The 20884-nt window shown below is 41.3% G+C and overlaps 1 protein-coding gene across 20 annotated transcripts in view; it reads right to left on the reverse strand.

The window, feature by feature from the left end:
* Nucleotides 1-306: 306 nt before the first annotated feature.
* DLG2 (discs large MAGUK scaffold protein 2) overlaps nt 307-20884 on the reverse strand; it is a 1545411-nt gene continuing 1524833 nt past the window's right edge. For all 20 annotated transcript variants that reach the window (XM_004763483.3, XM_045071283.1, XM_004763486.3 and 17 more), the window contains 6 exons: nt 14247-14297; nt 13163-13264; nt 10676-10848; nt 8507-8616; nt 3139-3230; nt 307-1236 (listed from right to left, as the gene is read on the reverse strand). In XM_004763483.3, coding sequence (XP_004763540.1) covers nt 1130-1236; nt 3139-3230; nt 8507-8616; nt 10676-10848; nt 13163-13264; nt 14247-14297 — 635 coding nt within the window. In that variant the 3' untranslated portion in view covers nt 307-1129. The remainder of the gene's footprint in view (nt 1237-3138; nt 3231-8506; nt 8617-10675; nt 10849-13162; nt 13265-14246; nt 14298-20884) is intronic.

Consider the following 20884-nt stretch of genomic DNA (forward strand, 5'->3'; position numbering starts at 1 on the left):
GTTATTCAACTATTTGCATGGCAGGCCCAGGTTGTTTAACAAGATAAAAGCAAAAACTTCCCTTTAGATCATTTGAATGAGTTTGTCTCTGAAAGCCATCAGCTGAAAAATGCATTAACCAAAAGTCTTCCAAAAATACCCACAAGGGCAACTCATTAAGGGATGTGCTCCATGAGAGTGTGTTACTAATATGGAAGGGAGATCATGGGAGGTAAGTGAGGGAGAAGTCTTTGTCAGACTTTGGAAGGAACTCAGATGCTCTTAATGGATCATTGGCAACAAAAGGGAGAGTGCAACTTTCAGTTCTTGAATTTGATCATCTGCTGATAGTGCATACATTTAGTCTCTCAATTAGTCTTTACAAAATATTTCACAAAACTTTTTTAACCTATAGAAATTCGTTTCTATACATTTAATATATTTTTATTGTATAAATTATTCTCATCTTTAGTGCCTTCTTTCAGTTTATAAATGGCAAAATAGACAATAAACAATCATAAAGCTACCCTCAGTGAATCCCCTCCTCTCAGTGAGGTCAGTCCTCCATACACTTGTGAATTTTATGAAATGCTTGTCTTTGTAGATGCCAGTCAAAGAAACTACACACTTATCCTTCCCTGATATGCTATCTCCAAAGGGACTCCTTTCCTTTTTCCTTGTTTCTTTCTTTTGCTCGTTAAGAAATCAAAGAGTGTGCATAGTTATAAAATTCGAAGTGTACCAATTACAGATGTGGGTAATGGGAAGGTTGGTGAAGTTCAAGTGCTGGCAACTTTTCTTTAAAGCAAAAGACACAGAGAGCTCAGCAGCTAAATCAGCTCTGGACATCTGCTGGGGTGAGGAGGCTGCCCATCTCTTGGGCAGAAAGCCCATCAGAGGTTCATCCCTACACCTGGCACTTTGAGCAAACCAAAGCCTTCCTGCATACTGCAAAGTCTTTTCTGTCCCACCCTGTGGCCCCTCCGTTTCCTTCATGGCTTCACACAGTTTGTGTTGTACATTCATAAGAATTCACATTGACTGCAAAAACATAAATGCAACAAAAACATAAAAGCCTCCAAGTAGTATATTATATATATTTTTTTCTTCTAAATGCTCTTCTGTCATTGTCGGAGGTGCAGTAGCTAATTTATAACTTTTCCTTTGAGGGAATCCAGATGAAAGGCCCAGACTGCTCTTCAATAACAAGCTTGCATTGATTATATATATCTTCTAAGGTGTCTCCTTGGACGATAGCTAGAACAAGAGCCAACACGCCACGGTTAGGAATCATTCCCTGCCTGGTGAAGAACACCCATCAATCACACAGCAGAAGCCCAAACCAGTGACAGACGAACTCATATGGAAGCTTTGTACGACTTTTCATTAGTAAGGAAGGAAAAGTGGGAAATTTACTTAAGCAAGGTCACGTCAGTGGGTAAAAGAAAAAAAAAATTGCTTTCAATGCATGTCCTGGATCAGGTAACAAATGCACCACAGTCTTTCTACCTTCTACATGTCTGTCTGTGGTTCTGGACAATGAATCACTTATGTATTTAAATTTCATGGGTGTCTACTCTGGGCTAAGTATGGATCAATTTTCAGACCGAAATCTCTCTGCTTATCAAAGAAAGCTGGCCTTTTATTCTATATACTCTATTTACCTTGGCAGGTGCAGAAATTTAGACGTTTTTGACACAGGGAAATAATAAGGTTGTGGAGGCAACTTGAGTTAACCGCTCCAACCCCCAAACCCTTAATAGGAAACCCCACTCATTCTCCAAGTAATGTGGTAAGTTGATATTTTGCCATACCAGGGATGCTCATAGTGAGAATGCCTTATGACAGCTACTTACAAGAAACATAAATAAGAGGAAATATAAACAAACAGCTAACCCATGAATTACCTAGAATGCCAAGTCATCTGAAGCAGATTTAAGTGTATTTCATAACCTCCTCTGAACTAAAGATAGCTTATAGAGAGCTCTCCAACACATGCCAGTATTATCTATAGGACATGAGGGAATAACAATGAATTGCTACTGAAACATAGTTTAGATCTTCAAGAACAACCTTGAGAATTTATCTCGGAGTGTGAGCCACCAGTCAAAATGTGCATGACTGTGATCTGATGTTTATACCTGGATGTTCTTTCAGGATAAAACATGACTCATACCTTTGTTATTGATTGAAATTTTACTCAAGATTACCCGGTTCAAAATATTTGCAGATTGCTAAGCCACTGGCATTTTCATATTCTGAGTAGGACAAACGGTAAAGCATCTAACTTCTCATAAGGAAATTCAGAAGGAAATTTCTTGTTTTTAAACCATTTGTTGTAAGGCAATTTCCACACAGTTTGATCACTCTTTGGATTTGATCTGTGTTTCATGAACGTCATTAAGAATAGAGAATCAAGGATATCTGGTGCCAGAAAATCTTCCTCTATTCCCCAAACTTCATGTTTCCAAGGAAATATTAAAAAAGAAAATCAAAGTTTTGCCCTGGGACTTGACATGGAATCAATGAAAACAGATGTTCAACATCTCGTTCAACTGCTGCTAACGGGACGGAGACCAGCCCCTCACTGAGGCTGAGAAGGGAGCCCTGAGACCACATCTCAGTAGAGGCAGTGTTTTGGAAGTTCCCTAATTGAGCTCTAAAGGCTTCTTTTTCAAGTTTTCTGATGATATCAGAGAGATAGCTTAATGCCTAAAATCTTCTTTCTCCTCCTTCTCCTCTTCTAAAGGTAGGGAGAGAAGGGGGAGGGGCAAAGGGATTTCCAAGCGGGCTCCATGCCCCGCACAGAGCCCAATCCCAGGACCCAGAGATTTCACCTGACCAAAATCAAGAGTCAGATGCTTAACCTACTAAGCCACCAGGTGCCCCGTCTGAGAGCTTGAGAGCAGGAGACATCTCAGTGCCGTCTGTGGCTGGCTCATGCTTTAGCACAGGACCAGTGGGAACCCAGAGTTAGCTGCCTGTGAATCCAGAGTAGATGGAACCCAGAGTTCTGGATCAGATAGGTAAAGCAGAGGGAAATTAGGGTTTCTCAGTGGGACATTTTTAGGGCCCAGGTACACTAGGCCTGGAGCGCTCTCTAATACCGAAGGGCAGATAGTCAATCCTTTCTCACAGTATAAAGGTATATGAACTTACCTGTAAAATATTCTCCAAATTCTTGTTCTAGCTTAATTGCACGATCATAGGTTTTCTTGGCTTGTTCCTCTGTTAGACGCTTATTCATCTCCCTGGGAAAATAAGGGTTTGGTATTAGAGCATACAGGCATGTGCCAAATCCTGAAAAATTAAAATGTGTGGCAAAAATGAATCCTGCAGGAAGCACAATGTAATCTTACTAGCAGCTTCCTAGTCCTTATTTAGGACTCTTCTTGGCTGGAATAATTTCAGCAACAAGGACCCCCCCTTCCAGAGGGCTCGCCCTCTCAGAGGGCAGCCTCTTGGTTTCACAAAGGCTGAACGTGTCTCTTTAGGACTTCCAGTCACTGGCCTCTGTGCCGTCCTCTGCAGTCACACAGAGGAGGACTAAACCCCTTCCCTCCATGACAGGCACTGGGGTCCTTAAATCAAGTGCTCATATATCTCTTGAGGCTACCACTCTCTCAGAATAAACTGTCCTACTTTCTTCATCTCTTCTCTCAATGGATGTGATTTCCAAATGCTCACCTTTCTGGTTACCCTTCCTTGGACTTTGTCCTAGACTGGCTTGACCTCTCTTAAACATGGGACGAAATCTCAAATGAAATCTTGTAGGGGTGGTCCGAGGTGGGGAGAGGAGATGGTGAGAAGGGAGGGGACATCCTCGCAGTCTGTATTTCATCACATCTGAGAGAACTAGACTTGATTGTCGGCAGGGCCTGCCCTCCCGTGGAGTGCTTCGCTCCCCATTTTCCCCATGGGCTGCTGTTCATCTTCAGGGTGCAGCAGGAAGCGGGTGGAGTGGAGAAACAGAAAGGGCTTCCCGAGAATCAGAGAAAATGTGACAGGCCCTTTAGACATTGTGTCTTTCAGGTGGAAGGGGTCTTCTGCGGTTCTCCCGGCTCAACTTCTGCAAAGGGCGAGGCATATCTACTGCAACAAGAGCCCTGAACACCATCTGGTTTTTTGTTTGTTTGTTTTTGTTTTTTGTTTTTAAGACTTACTTATTTGAGAGAGAGAGCAGGGGGAGGGGCCAACAGACTCCCCGCTGAGCGCAGAGCCATCACCTGACCCTGAGATCTTGACCTGAGCAGAAACCAAGAGTTGGACATTTAACCAACTGAGCCACCCAAGTGCCCTCAACTTCATCTGCTTTTATAATCAAACAGCATTAGGAGGACTGGCTGAGGGAGGCGTGAATAAATGGACACAGAGAGAATGAAACAATCATGCTGGGACCAAAATACTTCTCAACAGATTATAAGCAATTAACCTCCATAGCAAACAAGGATAGAGGATCTTGGTAAAGAGTCTCCAATGTTGACTTGGTTTTGTTCTGATAGGAGAATGGGCTATAAAGGAATTATGCCTGGGATTTTCTCTCTCTCTGTCCCTTTCTTTCTCTTAGTCTGTCAACTCTTGCTGTATGTAGGTGCTGCTTAATCACTGTAAGAATATTTATTTATTTATTTTTTATTTTTTAAAAGATTTTATTTATTTATTTGACAGACAGAGATCACAAGTAAGCAGAGAAGCAGGCAGAGAGAGGAGGAAGGAGGCTCCCCGCTGAGCAGAGATCCCAATGCAGGGCTCGATCCCAGGACCCTGAGATCATGACCTGAGCTAAAGGCAGAGGCTTTAACCCACTGAGCCACCCAGGTGTCCCAAGAATATTTAAATCCAACCTCAAGGACAAACTGAGTGGGAAGGAAATGGAAAATAACCCAATCTACTGATTCCAGTGGTGGCTTTATCTTGCCATGTCCTCTAGGTGGTAAAAAATTTCTGCCTACCAAACTGTACTTCTTAAATAAAATTATATTGTCTTCCCATATTTTTTTCATCAAAGACATTTTATTAGTCAAAGACTGACAATGCTTGTCTCTGATCATCTTCTGAACAGCAGCGTGGCTGCTCCAGGCTGATAATAGCCTAGCCAAGGGCAGAGGTACTTTGGTTGGCCCACTGGGATACATCACAGGGGCACATAGACTACTGAAAGCATTGCTGCCCTTGCGTGCCCCTGAGGGAGCCAGAGACTGGGGTGTGGGACAGGTGACTTTAGACCATGTCTCTGTGGCCTGACGTAATAAAGGGACTTGAGAAGGTAAAAGAGAAAATCTGAAGTCAGATCCAAAGTTTTGGGGTTCTTTTAAAACCAACTTTTAGTCAAACAGACTTTGCATTATACCGAGACTTTCCCAAGGGGCTTATTTGGGGAAAAAATTTAAAAAACTGAAGTGAGACATTAACATGATTCTTGACAGGATCTGATGGCTGCAACAGAAAAAAAAAATAGGAATTTTCTGAACTCTTGATGTTGAGATAAACTCATCTTGTCCCGAGGGATGGTATCTGCGATTCTCCTCCCAAACAGCACTCGTCCTAGAAGCTGTGAGTGAATGTCACCCTTGGGTCCAGAAGATGCTGGGCTAAACCCAGGGATATTTTTCATAGAAAGACAGGATTTTGCTCCAGATGTCAGGAAACCATGTGGCTCTGGATCTTCCTTGACATTCCTGGCTCATGCTAGCCGGTGTTCTCTGAATTCTCTTTGCACTTACTGTAACCATCACTGAATTTCCATTTTTACCCTCTAGCACCTCATCTATTATATTCCTTATCTCCGTATTTAATCTGTGAGTTCACTGAGGGCGGAGACCAGGACCTGTTTATCAGTGTGTGTCATGGAGCCTGGCTCAAGACTTCTTTGTTGAATGAGTAAATGAATGAATGAATCATTTATGTTGACAAATCAACATAATTATGATACGGTTGAAGACAGAAGAAAACATGGGCCACCATGGGAGCAAGAAGGTAAAAGCAGACTGGGGCTGGCAAGGTGAAGAGACACAGGAAAGCTTCCCACTGCCATGGGGTGGGGTGAGGCACAGAGGTCACCTGGTGGCACACTATAAAAAGAACATCTCTTTCCTCCAGAGCCTTGATTTTTATGCTTCCCTGAAGAGTCAGCTATGTATGTGCTAATAAGCTCTGTGGTTTGATGTAGATGATGCACTTGAGAAATACCGTGTGTCATGATGTATCAATGCCTACATGCGACAGCTGCCATGCCTTTGTTCCGGTTGACCTGGTATTCACTCCTCCCCGGGGAATGGGCAAACCATGCCTGCTTTCTTCTGAAATAAAACCCTTGGAAAAGAGGGAGCTGGAAAGTAAACATCCAGCCTATCATAACAGGATCCCTTCAGTTTGAATGTCACTGTTACTGCACTTGAGACTCAAGAATATGGCTGCAGCAAATTATTTCAGATTCACGGTCCTCATTGTGGAATCCAGCCATCGGTATGTTTAATTTTCCTTGGCGATAAGTGGCTGTGACAGTGCCCCGAGGCAAAACTGAGTAAGTCATCTCATAGTTGTGGATGGAAGGAGACCTTCTCCTACCGAGCACCAGATGGGAATGTCTCCCCAATGTCACATGGAGGCAAGTGTGCAACTGCTGTTTCTCCCTCAGGCCTCACCTCCCTGGGAAGCCATTTATCCCACTGCGTATTTATGACGTGAAAACTTACTCTTCAGTTTTCTGAAACAGGCCTTTAAGGTCCTGTAGCCAGGAGGTGAGGGCCATTTTTCTATTCTTCCTAATGTTAGCATTGTTAATAATACTTATGAGGCTCTTTACAGATTATAAATCACTTTCACATAATGAAATGTGTGGTTGCTTAAATTATTGTACCCTAGATGAGGAGAGATTTCAAGAATGCTATCAGGTATAATACTACCCAGAACCAGTATTTTATCATCAGCACATATTTTTCTCTGGGCAAAGCTCTGGACATTATAAGTTAACACCTAAATTCTCGGGGCAGAAAGTACTGTCCGTGACCCTGTGGTAAGAACCTTTGTCCATCTTTTATTTATGGGAACATATTCTGCTTTTAAGACACCTCTCTGGCAACTTCCCCAGAGACAGTGGATTTAACTTAATTCTCTTAGGCTGTAGTTGCAGCTGCTGTAGTTTACTGTTTCTTTACTCCGGGATGAGATGTGGAACAGCTGGCTGATACCTTCTGCAAGTAATTGTTTCACCTCTGGGACTAAGTAATTTCCTTTTTTGTGTGTGTTTTTTCCACATGCACTGTTTTCTAGGACTCTGTGGCTCACTTCTGAATCCTGTCAAACACTAAGATCTCGAGGCCCAAATGGAGGCACATTTGAGCAAAGCTCTTGCCAGCACACACACCAGCATTATCTCTTGTGACTTCCTGGAAAGGTAGTTTATGTGTTTTACGATGACAAAATAGTTTTATTCCTTTTACAATGCATTAATTTGAAAATTTTCACAGTCAGAGCAGCTACTGCTTATGGAGTGCTTACTATATGGGGGGCTTCGTATTCATGTTCATGTTTAACCTTTATACCAGCTGTGAGGTACATATTATTAATGTGCCTAGTTTACAGGAGAGGAACTACATCTCACCGAGGTCAAGCAACTTGTCTGAGGTGACATTAATCAATCAGAAGAAGCAAAAGGGAAAAGGAAAGAGAAAAACCAAACCTAGCCCAACCAATTTTCAAGTCCCTGCTTTCTGGCTATGGCAGCCTCACATTTGTATGGGAGTTGTCTAGAAAGCAGTGCGAACAATTTCTAACAAATCGCCACTGAAAATATGTTACTTTCTAGTCTATCTAGGAGTATTTCCCCAATTTATTTAGTGGCTTTTAAAGAAAGCTTTTTGCCAGTCCTCTGAAAAAGAAAAACCACACACAGAAAATCTGAGTCATACATTTTTGCCTTATTCATAAACGTGAACCAGTATGGAGCTACTGCTTTAAGTTATAGATGTGTTCCTGCTATGGCACTAAGAAAACTCCCTTTTTAAGGATAGTGGTCTACATACAGGAGGTTTTCATTAAGGAACAGAAGAATTCTATGCTAGAACTAAATGAAATATCAATAGAAAGAGTCTAAAACATTGTCTTCTCCTTCTAGAAAAACCCACATGTTTAAAAAGATTTACTAATGAACTGCTCTCAGAAGAAAGAGACAAGCAAAGATGATTGCTTCCTACCATTTGAAAGCCAAAACAAACCAACTTACCTTCATAACAACAAAATGAAACAAACAAAAAAATCACACACACACACACACACAGGAACCAACTTGTGAAATGAACATTAAAATCAAGAAACATTACTGAAGACATGTTAGGGGAATACTGACATTATGCCTCTAGTGGTTCAAAAACACTTCCACATTTTTTTTTTCAAAAAGGAACTGCTTTAAAAAAAAAACAACAATAGCACTTCTGACTTCTAAGCACTTATGACCAAGAGCTGTCAGCAATGTGCTGTGTCGCATGGAACAGGCGGTGGGTGACGGCCTCCCGTGCCCTCCACTTACATCAAAGGTTCCAGAGATTTGGGCTTAATGAAGATGGCAATGGGATAGAGCTGGGCAACTTGTAACCGTTTGATAGCATTTCCTGACACGTCAAGTATACAGTGTTTGCCCTGGTAGAAAGAGAAGAAAAATATGGAGTTAATCCAGAAAGAGGGACAATAATCCAACCAAAACAAACAACAAAACGAAAAGTGAGTATGTTTTCAAGGAATGTAAGGGATACTGAATCTCTAAAGGCTGAAATAAGATCTTTGCAAAGCATAAATAAAGGCTGATATTCAGGATCATCCCTGAATGCTTCTACAAGTCCCTTACTAAGTACCTGCCATGGCCATAGAGATTTCACAGGAGTTACCTCAGCTTAAGTTTCTTAAATAAATACCTGATCTTTTGCACAAAGATGGTATGTAGCCTTATGTAATGTGATTGTGTCCACTCATGAAGCTCTCATAAACCATCTCTGAAGATAACCATCAACAAGAAATCCCCAAATCTATGAGGGAGGTATTACCAGCCACATTTTACAGAAGATACGACTAAAGCTTAGAAATAATAAGTAACTTGCCCAAAGTCTCAGTGCCAGAAAAACTCAAAGTCAAGTCTTGAACACTGACAGAACTGTTGGTTGGAATAGATACCTCATTCTCTTATCCTGACGGATGTTAAATCTGGAGGAATAGTAAGCATGTGAATTTGGAACAATCCCACAGATATTTGCTGAATGCTTCTTGTATCCTGCCTGGATATGCTCAGTCTAGTACAGCTGAGGACGGACACAAAGAGTTTTCACTATTACATCCTTAAATTTCTCGTTTGTTACATGAAAACCCTATTGCAGGTAACACGCATGCCTCATTTAACTGGGTTTCTACTGCAATGCGTGCTGAGAGCAAGGAGTTGCTTTATAAAATATTTTGGGAAAAGTAGATACATTTGGCAAACATCATATTCTAACTCCTGGAGAAAAATGGCTTCCTTACCCTGCGGCCCGAAGAACTTTAAAAAAGAAGAGAAAAAGGATATTGTGCAGATAGGAACAGTCCTAAATCAACAGTAGGGGATTAAAAACTTTCTATGAATACTCATGCAAAAACAAAGAGACCAGTGAATACTTGAGCTCTTATAGGAGACATATACTAAGATGGTTCAAATCCTGTATCACTTAAGCAATAAATTCCAAGTTTGCTCTCTGTGAAATGCAACAGCTAAACAACATGTCTAAATGCTGTTCAATTATTCTCTGGCCAGAACATTTCAAGTTAAAAGAGGCTATATTTACATGTTCAAAGGGCAGAATAGACAAAAGCATTCAGGAACTGGTTAGAAACAACATGATAGAGCTTAAAAAACCTAACTTTTGAGAGAAAGGAGGAGATGCAGCTTACTGTATTCTCAGATAGCCCTTAAAATTTCTTGTTTAATTTTTTACCAGTACATGAAAAGGCTATGTCAAATCACATAAAATCAACCCAACAAATATTAATTATATAACAAACAGGATCGGCTCTTAACTCTTTTCTCCCACGAAACTGATCCTCTGTGTTGACAGATTAGGATCTCTCTATAAGCAGTACTTAGAGCCACACTCAAGTGTCTTCCTATCCTGTTCTCTCTTGAACATTCTCTTCTCTTCCATGCCCTTGAAATTAACAATGGGAAGGGTATGGTGGTATTCACACCTCCTCTCAGCTAGAATTTCTGCCAGCTGGAAGCTAGGCCCTAGCCCTCTTCATCTACTTACCCCTCCCCCAGGAGGGTCTTGAGGGCCCCAAGTTTTCAGGGAAATGAAATGAAACTCCTGCTAACAAAAAGAATTGAAGACCTTGATTTAAACAACCAAGAGTACTAAAGCTTCCTTAACACATTCAATGTTGTTTACCGGGGCCAAAGATAAGTGCGTCAAGGACAAAGTGAATCTCCATCAACTTCAAGCTGTTACTTGCCTTTAGGTTTATAACCCTCTCCTCCCCACAAGTCAGTCAGCATACCTTATTGAGATTAGAACAAAGATTAATGACCTTGCTCTAAAGTCATTCTCCGCTTAGAGGTCTTAAAAGGAATATTTAATCAAAATTTACAACTGCAATTAGGAAAGAGTAATGACCAAAGATGGAGTTTGCCCCTCGGGAGCCTTCTTTAAGGGAGGTGTAAGATGATTGGTGGACATACCCTTTCTGCTACGAATCTCACAGACTGCACACTGGTTCCATATAAGTTGTCATTGTACTGGCCAGCTTCTATGAACTTGTGCTCTTGGATATCTTTCTCCATTTGTTCTCTGGAAATGACAAAGTGGTAGTCTCTGCCATCTACCTCATAGTCACGCTTTGGCCTCGTGGTATCTTTATAAAACAAAAATAATATAAATATATAAATATTTATATATATAAATATATATAAAATAAATATAAATAAAGGTAATTTATATTTATAAACAGCATTTATACCTCTTCTCTTCACCATACCCTCAACATAGATATACAGAATACGTAATATGGAGGACCCTGACGTAATGACAGGTACTGGTTAGCCTCCCACTGTAAGCAACTACAAAACTAGACAAAGTGTATGGAGTAGCTACTGTCAGGCATCAGAAGATAGATAAGACAGACAGCACAGGGCTGTGACCTTGAGACTGGAGATGCACACGAGGGGAACTCTCCATTTACTTCACCTCCATTTCCAAGTGGAGGGTCTAGAACTGAAGAAGGTGATTTGCCAGTAAGTTATTAACAGCCAGAACAAAAACACAATATTCTACAAAGAAAGATAACCGAATCCAGACTCTCAAAAATGTAGTCTCACCATAAAAAATTAGACAAGCAAAAAAGCAGGAAAATTTGTCATATATCCAGGAGAGAAAAACTGGACAAACAATAAAAACATATTTAGGGATTTGAAAGATGTAATACGAGATCATAAAGTCATCAACTCTAACCATGGTTAGAGGTAACTGAAGTTCTTAGTAGAAAGAAAAGGGAAAACAAACCTATCAGTATAAATAAAAGATGTTCAACTATTTCCAATCTTTGACTCAGCTATTTTCTTCCTAGGAATCTATCTTAAAAAATTATCAAAGCTTCAGATAAAGTTTTATCCTTAAAGATGTTCAATATATTAATTTATAAATTATAAATAACTATCAAATAATTATAATTATACTTTAATTATAATTCATAAGAGTGAAAAGGAGAGACAACCCAAATACCCATAAATGAGGAATGATTATGACATAATAATCATTTAAGATATTTACATAAAACTTTAAATAATGTTAAGTCAAAGAAACTGTATATATCTAATATGTACCCAATCAGAGGAGAGAATGCATGCATAGAAAGAAGAAAAAGGCAAAAATCTATGAAAATATTAACAATGGTATTATCTCTGGATACTCTGAAAGTCTGTTTATTTTTAATTTTCTAGCTTAACTTTTTTGCCCGCATTTTCCAGGTTTTGTACAATGAACATATATTGAACATCATAAAACAGTGCTAATAATTAAAACAAAAGAAAGAGTGCCAGGTGGAGGGGAAATTGGGAGTGGTCATTAAGGACTGTCTGGGGTTTTTCTTTCTAAGGTGGAGGGATGCACAGGAGGCTGCTATGAATGGAGTAGGCTTTGACCCGATCATTTCTGTCTGGTCTCTTTCTCAAGATAGGCTCTTTGGCAGGATCTCTTCCCAGAGTCTTTGCCGGTAACAATTTCTTGAGATACAGCAATCATCCTAGTTCCAAGAGATTCCCACTATTCTTAGTTATTCTGGATGACATCTGCAGTGCTGAAATGTACAAGACACTTCAAAGCATGAAGCTTCAAAGATGTACAGAGAGGAAGAAATATTTGTTGGGATAGGTTTAAGAGCTCAGTTGTCTAATAAGTTGAAATTCCTTTGGAGGGGGGTGTCTGTTTAAACACACACACACACACACACACACACACACAGAGCAGAAGGCCTCTCCGTACTTTTATGTGATGCCGTGGGAGTAGGGGTGAATGGGAAGGTGCGGTGTGCAGAGTAGGCAGAGCAGACAGACTCTTAGGGGGATACACTTAGTGGGACCAGGAGACCCGTGATCCTCCATCAGGGCAAGAAAGCAGATTAAAATCCGTGATGGCCTAGAGGGTAGATGAAAGTTTTACACTAGGCTTCTTGTCTTCATCCTCTCATATTCTAGCACTGTTACCAGCCATGGAAAAGGCTGTTTTGTTTTGGGATTGACACATGGCCCTAAGCCATCCTGAGATGATTTTAATACATGGCTTTGTCTCTGATCTCTCTTATTCTATGGGAAAAGAAGCTTCAGTGAGATTTCTATCAGTTTATAAGAACATTCTAACGCCTGTCAATAATTCTATGCTCTTTTAAAGGCCATGGGAGTTACAGGATGAAAAGATTCATCCTGCCTTCTGGGGGACCACAGTCAGTTTGGAGGACGTATTATACTCACTAAATAGGGAGTACACAACAGCACTGATGAAAAGTGTTAAGCAGAGACAATTAAATAAGATGCTCAGATTAAAAAAAAGATGTTCAGATAATAGGTAACTGATAGTATTTGAATCACTGAAGACACCATTGAGGAACAGAATTACACTTTATTGTCTCAAAGGAAGAGAGCTTTTCTTGCAGTGAAAAGAGAAATGATACTTACGAGGCACACAGGAGCCAAACTTGTCAGGGAATTCAGATATCAAGTCGTCATTGATCCGATCCTTCATGGGGCCCAGGATAATCACTGGCCGGGTATAGTTTACTGCAGAGAGGGAAAGATCCAAATGAGGGGGAAAGACGTGGACAGGACCACACAACTGCTCTGCCCAGGTGAGTCTTAAGGTGAAATTACCAAACAGAACCGCTGAGGGCTTTACATCATTGTGTAAGTTGCCCGTACAGCCTTGCAGGAGAAATTGGTGTTTAACACTCGGTATGCTGGCTGTGCGTACTTTCTGGAATTTAGCAACAGGGAAAAGCAACTGCAGGATCTGTCAATGAAAAGAAATGTTCGGAGGGGTTTTGCTTACTCTTAAGTTATGCCTACACAATGTCAAAACAACTACTGAATTTAGTCAATTGCGTGGGAGAAAAAAGATTCCAAAGTAGCTCTCTGGCCATTGTTTAGATAACGACTTTAAGAAGTAATTGTTAGCATAATGACACCTTATGTTTTTATAATTTGTTTTCCTCAGCTCAAAATGCTCCCTATTATAGCTCTGCTAGAGTTTTCCCAATTTCTGTGCAACACGAAGGCAGAAGGAACTCTAAAGTCCATTTGGTACCATTCCTCCTCCAACTCTTGAATTTTCTCTGCAATATCCTTGTCCATAGCCATTAGTCTCTGTATAAAGGCCTCCCAGAAAAAGAAATGGAGCCGCCTAGAGGATGGCTTGTATCTTAGGTCGGGTCGGCCAGAAAGCCTTTCTCAATACTGAGCTGAGACATCAGTCTCCCAGGAGATTTTATCCATTTGTCCTGTAGGTGGGGCTGTTTAGTGACTCGAAGGTGCTCCTTCCACTCAGGACCACTCATCTGGAGGACTGCCCCTTCCTCCTGGGAGCTGCCCCTGTCCCTGGTTAGCAGGGAAGTTGTTCGTGCCAAAGAGAGAGCACAATCTGGGCTGGGGACAGTCGGATATTAAGCACAGCTCATCCTCCTTAATCCTTCACTCTTTGGCTCCTCTAATGGTGTCACCTGATATGGCCTGGAAATCAGGAACCAGAGCATGCTGGGAAACTTACTTTCCTGCCTTGTGACAGGCTCATAAGAAAGAATGAAGTCTTCTTGCCCTCCTGAGAAGAGAAGAAAGGAAAATTACAGTGAACTAACAACCAGTCATATCCCACAGATCCCAGCCACAAGCCCTGCTCTGAAATACAGGGAACAGACACAATTCAGGGTTCATTTTCCTTGCTTGCTCTCCTGGAGCCATTCCAAAAATCCCTCCATCCTCATAAAACTCCAGCACTATGATAATATCAGGTTCTCGAAGGTTATAACTATCGGTCATGATGGAGACTAGCCACCTGCAGTTCACCAGAGCAGTGACCTATGAGACTGCCTTCTGTCTGACACTGAGGAGTAGAGCTCCTATTACTTACACTTAAAACGAAACCATTTAGTTCAAGCTCATCCAATAGTTTGCTGCTAAATTATCAGAATTTCTGGACCTTTTATTTCATCTTCTATTTTATTTCCCAGAGAAGCATATTGGCCAAAAGCAAGTGTCTGCTTGGTTCATTTATGTGACAAGAACTCCATCAGCATAAACCTCAGGACACTGAAGATTTTATTCTACTGTTAATTCATCAGGAAAATGCTGGGTCAGTTCCGGAAGATAAAAAATTTGAGGAGGACCTTAAATCACTGATCAGAATGGCTACTACATCTAGTCTATCATTTTTGGAAAGAGAACTGAGGAAGATAATGCAGTAAAAGTGTCAGGCCCTCCAGTGACATTTGCTACAAGCCTTCTGATTCAAGGGGGCCTCAAGTCAACTGATTACCATGGCAAGTCAATTGGCTTTAGGCAATTATTTTTTCAAACATCTGTGTTGTCCAGTTTATTAACTGGGTTTAGCCAAGATCAGCTGTTAACCCAGAGGATCTACTCCTTTCTTTGCATTAGGCCCAGGACTGTGTTTTAGTCCTGGGTACTAGGATACTAGTTAAGGGATATTGGAAAGGACTTCCTGTATGCTGTTTTACATAGGAGTGCTTTCTGAAACCACCAAAGGACAACACAACTCATTGCTTTATCTGCTCATCCCCCTTGAAACACATTCCATCTGCCAATGTGCTCCTCCTTTAACAGATAGCACCATGAAAGGTGAGTTAATTTCATAAAAGGAGTTAATATTACAGATAGTTTTGATAATGACAACAAGTCTGGAGAAGTAGGCAATATGTGGATAAAGCTCTGAAGTACAGAGGTCTTCCCTGCACCCAGGTAGCTGGGATGGGGCAGGGTGAGAGCGTCTTACTTTTTTGAGCATGAGAAATGGCCCCAGGCCCAAGTCACATCTCTCCTCACCTTTAGGCAGGCTTACTCTGAGAATGGCCCTGCTAGCTAAGCTACTTCCTCATGGCAAGGAGAACAAGCCTTGATGGTCCTTCTCAGTGACATCTACTCATGGCTCCTCCAAGAACGTTCAGGGACTTTTCTACATCTGGAGTGTGGTATGTGAGGAGTCAGAGTCACATTTTTTTTTTTTTTTAAATTTGGGAAACTATGATTCCCTTTTAATAAATGAAAGAGCTGAAATTTAGTCTAGGCCAAAAAATAATGAAGGTGATTGACTGCTAAGATCCACAGTTATCTAAAGCCTGAGATATGTAGAGGTCATAGGATCTCAGAAGGTAAGTGTAAAAATGGCAGGGGACAAAGCATATTAGGGTTAGAAACATGGCCAGTGAGTACTGTGGTGTGTGACTGCAACTTCATGGGGAGAGCTTTATGGACTAATATGTGAGAGGGGACTTCTGAGCACAGGATAACAAAGCTTTCAAACATCAGGAGATACTTATGCCTCTCTACCAGACTGGGGACCCCATAGGCGAGGACTGGCTTTCATTTACCATGGCATCCCCAGGGCTCAACCCAGAGAAAAATGTCAATGAATTTACATTCTGATTTTAGTGGTAGGAAATGGGATGAGTAATGAGGCCAAAGATAGGTTTTCCTTTGTGTTCCTGTCTGTATGCTTTCACTCTGGGAAGTGTGGTTTTCTCTAAATAAATATAACACGTCATGTTCCCATAGGAATCTTTTCCCAATGTCCTTACAAATCATTCTGATGGGCTATTCTAAAGGCAAGCTTTAAATAAAATATTTGGTGACGGTATGTTTCATTCGTGATTCAGAAAAGTAGGACAAAGCAACACAGCTTTGGTTAACTTTGTTGGAGAGTCCTGTAGTTCTTCTGGTTATCTGTTGCTTTTGGCTTTCCTTTCTAACTTACAAAAGGCCCTGGTTCTTGTTCAGAGCAGGAAGGCTGGCAGATGGCAGTGGCGGCATCCTTACGTCAAGGCCCATCCCACTTTTAAAGACCCTGTGACAGTCAGGGACAGGGTTAGGAGTAGCTGACTGGCAGGGGAGCTGGGGTGGATGGGATTATGTCACAACTGCGATCTCAACACGTTAAACCAATTTTTCCTTTCATGTTCGGGAATGAAAAGCCCTATGGGTAATGGGAAGGAGACTAAGAGGGGGAGGGGAAAAAGCCACAGCAATGGAGGTAAGATAATTCCCGTCTGTATGGCCATAAAGGGCTTTCACAACCATTGCTGTTTTTCATAGTTATTTCTGTTGAGATAGATGCTCTGATGATCCCCACTTTACAGATGAAGGAGCTGAGGCTCAAAGGTGTTAATGGGGCTTGTTGTTTTCAGTCGGGAAGTAGTGGGAGTCGAGATGTAAATCCACATCTTTTTGGACTCCTCATTGAGTGGATGGCAAGAGATGGAGAATTTTCTGATGGGACTGCGATGGAGGGGCAAACCTTACCCTATGTACAAAGAATGGGTGGGCGAGTCACTGGGAGGCCAGAAGAGGCTCCATCTGTAAACACCAGCTGTGGTTTTTTTTTTTTTTTTTTTTTTTTTTTTTTTTTTAAATGCCGCTGTGTCATCTCCATACAGAGTCATCCTTAGTGGATTTCCTATTTTTTGCTCAGGAGGTGTTGGCACTTAGAAATAACAGCTGACAAATAGGTACAAACTATTACTCGGTCTTGTTCTTCTGGCAAGGACCCGGCTGGCAGTGGGAGAGCAGCACAGAGCCGGGCGCAGACAGCTGCAGTGCTGGGACAGTCGGCGGAGGCGTCTGCCCACAGTCTCCACGAGACGCTCTGGGTCTGAACTGGAAGCAAGTCACAAGAGGAGGGACACGGAGGGAGACCCTCCCATGCCCAGATGATGGAGAAAAGCAACTTGGTGTTCTTTAGGAATTTTTGGAAACGAGAGAAGGGAGAGGACGGAAGGGCAGTACATTTAATGTTCTAAATGTAGTGTTCAGTGCCTGCTTGGGGTGATTCTTAAGAAGAAATGAGGTTCTTAGAGGCATGGAATGTTAGCTTTGGAGCTCACAGGGTTCCTAGACGGCGACTACGTGGCACATGGTGTCACTGCCCCATTCCATGCCCTTGGGGGGCACCACAGATTGATCACTGCCCACATTACCGCTGGGCCTCCATCCTGGCCTCGATATTTTTCAGTACAATTCTTCTGGCAGCTATCACCCATTGGTCAAACCCGGGATCTTGGTTCAAATCTGCTTGCCATCTGTGCTCTGACTCAAGCTGCTCAGTTTACAAAGGAGAGGACTGAGGTTCAAAGATGATGAGTGATTTCTTCAAGATTGCATAGTGAATTAGTGTTTCAGTGTCTCCACAGGACGTTCAGAAGATTAAATCCGTTACTGTACATAGAACTCTTAAAGCCGGGCTTATTGCACAGTTAATGCAATATAAAGGTTTCTGCTTGTATTAATTTGATAGGTGGTATGGAATAGTTGAAATGTACTGGGTAAAGCATGAGGCAGCTGGCATTACAAACCGTCTGGAAGAGGGACAGGGTTAGGAATTCAGAAGCAGAATATCTCGGCTGGTCTTCCAGAATGCCCCTCTACCGTGCACTCTCATAAAGCTTTAGCTTCCTCATCCGTAAAAGGGCGTGTTAACCTGAGACATATCTCAGTTTTGTTGCAGAAATCAAATAAAAGAAAATAGATAATGAGAAACTGCCTTATAAAGGCAACTAGAGGAAATACAAGGGCCATAATTGAAGACAGCAGAGAAAGGAGAAGAATATGGGCGTCACTTTGGTAAATCCCAATGGAAAAGTATTGTGTCTCCTCTGATCAGCATTTAGTCCCACTCAGATCGCTCCTTCAAGGTCCGTGTTTTGAAACTCTTATGTAACTATGAACACCGATAGGTTATGGAGATAATCAGCAGTTCCCCGGTCCCCATCGTGATGTAAAGAACTTTGTGAGCTTTGAGGAAGGCAGGTCTCAGCTGCAGACATTTGCAGTCTCTGTTATACCTATATGGTCTATTACCGTGTCCTAATACAAGGGCATCTGAAAGCTAGGATATTAAAACAGCCACAAGTACAAGCCTGTACTGTACGACTTTGTTGACAGACAGAAATCTGCAATTAGTCCTTAATTAAGATAGTTGTGAGGGGGTATTTCACATAACTATGCGCTGTAATTAACTGCAGTTTAGCTAGTGCTCAATATAGCCAGACTTTGAAAAATTCTATTTTATAATCCTGAGATGGCACAGGAAAGGTCGGGGCTGTTTATTAGAAACCGAAGTTTGTGTGTGTGTGTGTGTGTGTGTGTGTATCTCAGGTAATGTATGAGGCTTTCAGTTAGGGTTGTCACAACACATATTTCCAAGATGTAGTGTGAATTGTGCCTCTGGAGCTATGAGACATAGTGCTCTGGGACTTTGCTCCTAACCACTGACCATTTTTTAAAGCACTGTGTCCCAGAGTGGACATGGAATGGTTCTAAGAGTGAAAAAAAAAAAAACAAAAAAACAAAAAAACAAACAAAACAAAACAAAACAAAAATAACACCTGGACACCAGTGGGAAAAGGTCTTTTTAGTCTTTGTTTATACTGCTATCCACAAAACATAAAAGTTTCTTATAATTACAGCAAAACCCAGGAATTCAGTAGAAAACTGCAGCTCGTGTTGATTTCCAAGTGGCAATTTTCTGGAAACAACATTTGTTCCAAGTCTCTGGGCCTGCCTGGAAAGTTCCTTCCTTAACCTACTGAGCTGGCATGCTCCTCAATGAAGCTCAGCTCAAAGGGCACTTCCTCTCTGAAATCATCTCTGAAGCCCCTACTAATCTTGAACCAGACCTTTTTCTTAGAAACCGCTACATGTTGCGCATTTTTGTTGTTGCTGCTGTTTATCGATACCTCTCCCCACGGTGTGTGTGATGAGTTCTAGAGTTGGTTGAGGTTCATACTGGGTCTCATGGTGCCTTTGAAGAGAGCATGATATATGGTGCATGCTGAATGAATAAAGAAATATTTCTCTTTAATTCCTTGTACTTCCATCCTGGGGAGAGAAATATTTTTTTCCTCTAAGCTGTGACAAAGGCTGTTCTTACTTTCATTCATTTGTAAAGCAAGCAATCTGTGTGGTGACCGGTAACCTCAGATGAGACCCAAACTAATGCTGATTACTGGACTCCACATTTGCTCTCGTAATATCATAAAGTCCAGTTCCAATTCTTCTCTCTTCTCATAGATGATTCAAGGGGCTTGCAAGTGTTCCTTTTTTTTACTCATTAAGTATTTGTGTGAACCTACTATTTGATAATGAAGAGTTACTGATGTCATCCTAGAACATCACTACCAAAAACCCTGTACACAGCTGAAAGCTTTGGCCCAGTTTTTCTAACTTAATGATTCTGGGAAGAACATTCCTACCCATGAAAGAGAAAAGAGGGGCCCCTGAAAAGGATTTCCAAAGGAAAAGGTAGTTCTTGTATATACTTTTCATAAAAAGAATTGAAAGAACAAGGTATGATGTTTCCCCTTTCTATACTTGTGTCTGCACGATAGAAATACAATACTTAGACCTGCACATCAAAGAAACTAGGGTTATTGGTCCCACAAAACTCAACAAAGTTCTTTTTTTTCCTTATACTAAGTTGAGGTACCTCAGGTGTCAGGAAGGCAATCTTTGGTCACTTCTTCTTAGCCTGGTATCTCTTTGTTTTAAAATTAAATGAAGGGAAGGGGGAGGCAAGTGTTTTGCTAAATTGGGATAATCTTGAAATTCTAAGAGTTGGAAGAATGCAAGAATGTGAAGGGTCACGCTGAGAAAAAGAACCCTCTGATTCCTGTCACCAAGACTTGTCAGTCTTCTGAGGAAGAAAATTAGGTGGTTCTCATATTATTTGACTTATTGAGGATATCTCATTACATTTTTTGTTTCCACTTCATTCTGTACTATGTTTCGTCTTCCTCCTCTGGCCCCTACCTCTCTCAGCCACCTTTCTTCTTTTGTTCTTTTTTCTATTTGCTACCAATCTGAATCTATGAAGCCTTTCTCAAAATCCACATTGAATTCGTCATATTCCAAGAGTACCAGTTGGGACTCCACCACAAAAAAGGCACGGTTTTATAAAGTACCATGCTGTCATGGGAGAGCAAAAACAGAAACTCTTTTAGTTTTTAATTAATACCTGAGGGAAGCTTGAGGGGAGACAAAAATCCCAACCAATTTCTGGCATGGTGGCTGTGGGTCAATTGTATTGGGACTGTACTTTTCTAATATCCTCAGTAATCACTTTTTGAGTAACCCATTTCACTAAGGAGGACAAATAACTATTACAGAAGTTGTAAGGAT

Source organism: Mustela putorius, unplaced genomic scaffold (assembly GCF_011764305.1).
Source record: "Mustela putorius furo isolate JIRA1106 unplaced genomic scaffold, ASM1176430v1.1 tig00003987_pilon_pilon_pilon, whole genome shotgun sequence".
Taxonomy (NCBI): domain Eukaryota; kingdom Metazoa; phylum Chordata; class Mammalia; order Carnivora; family Mustelidae; genus Mustela; species Mustela putorius.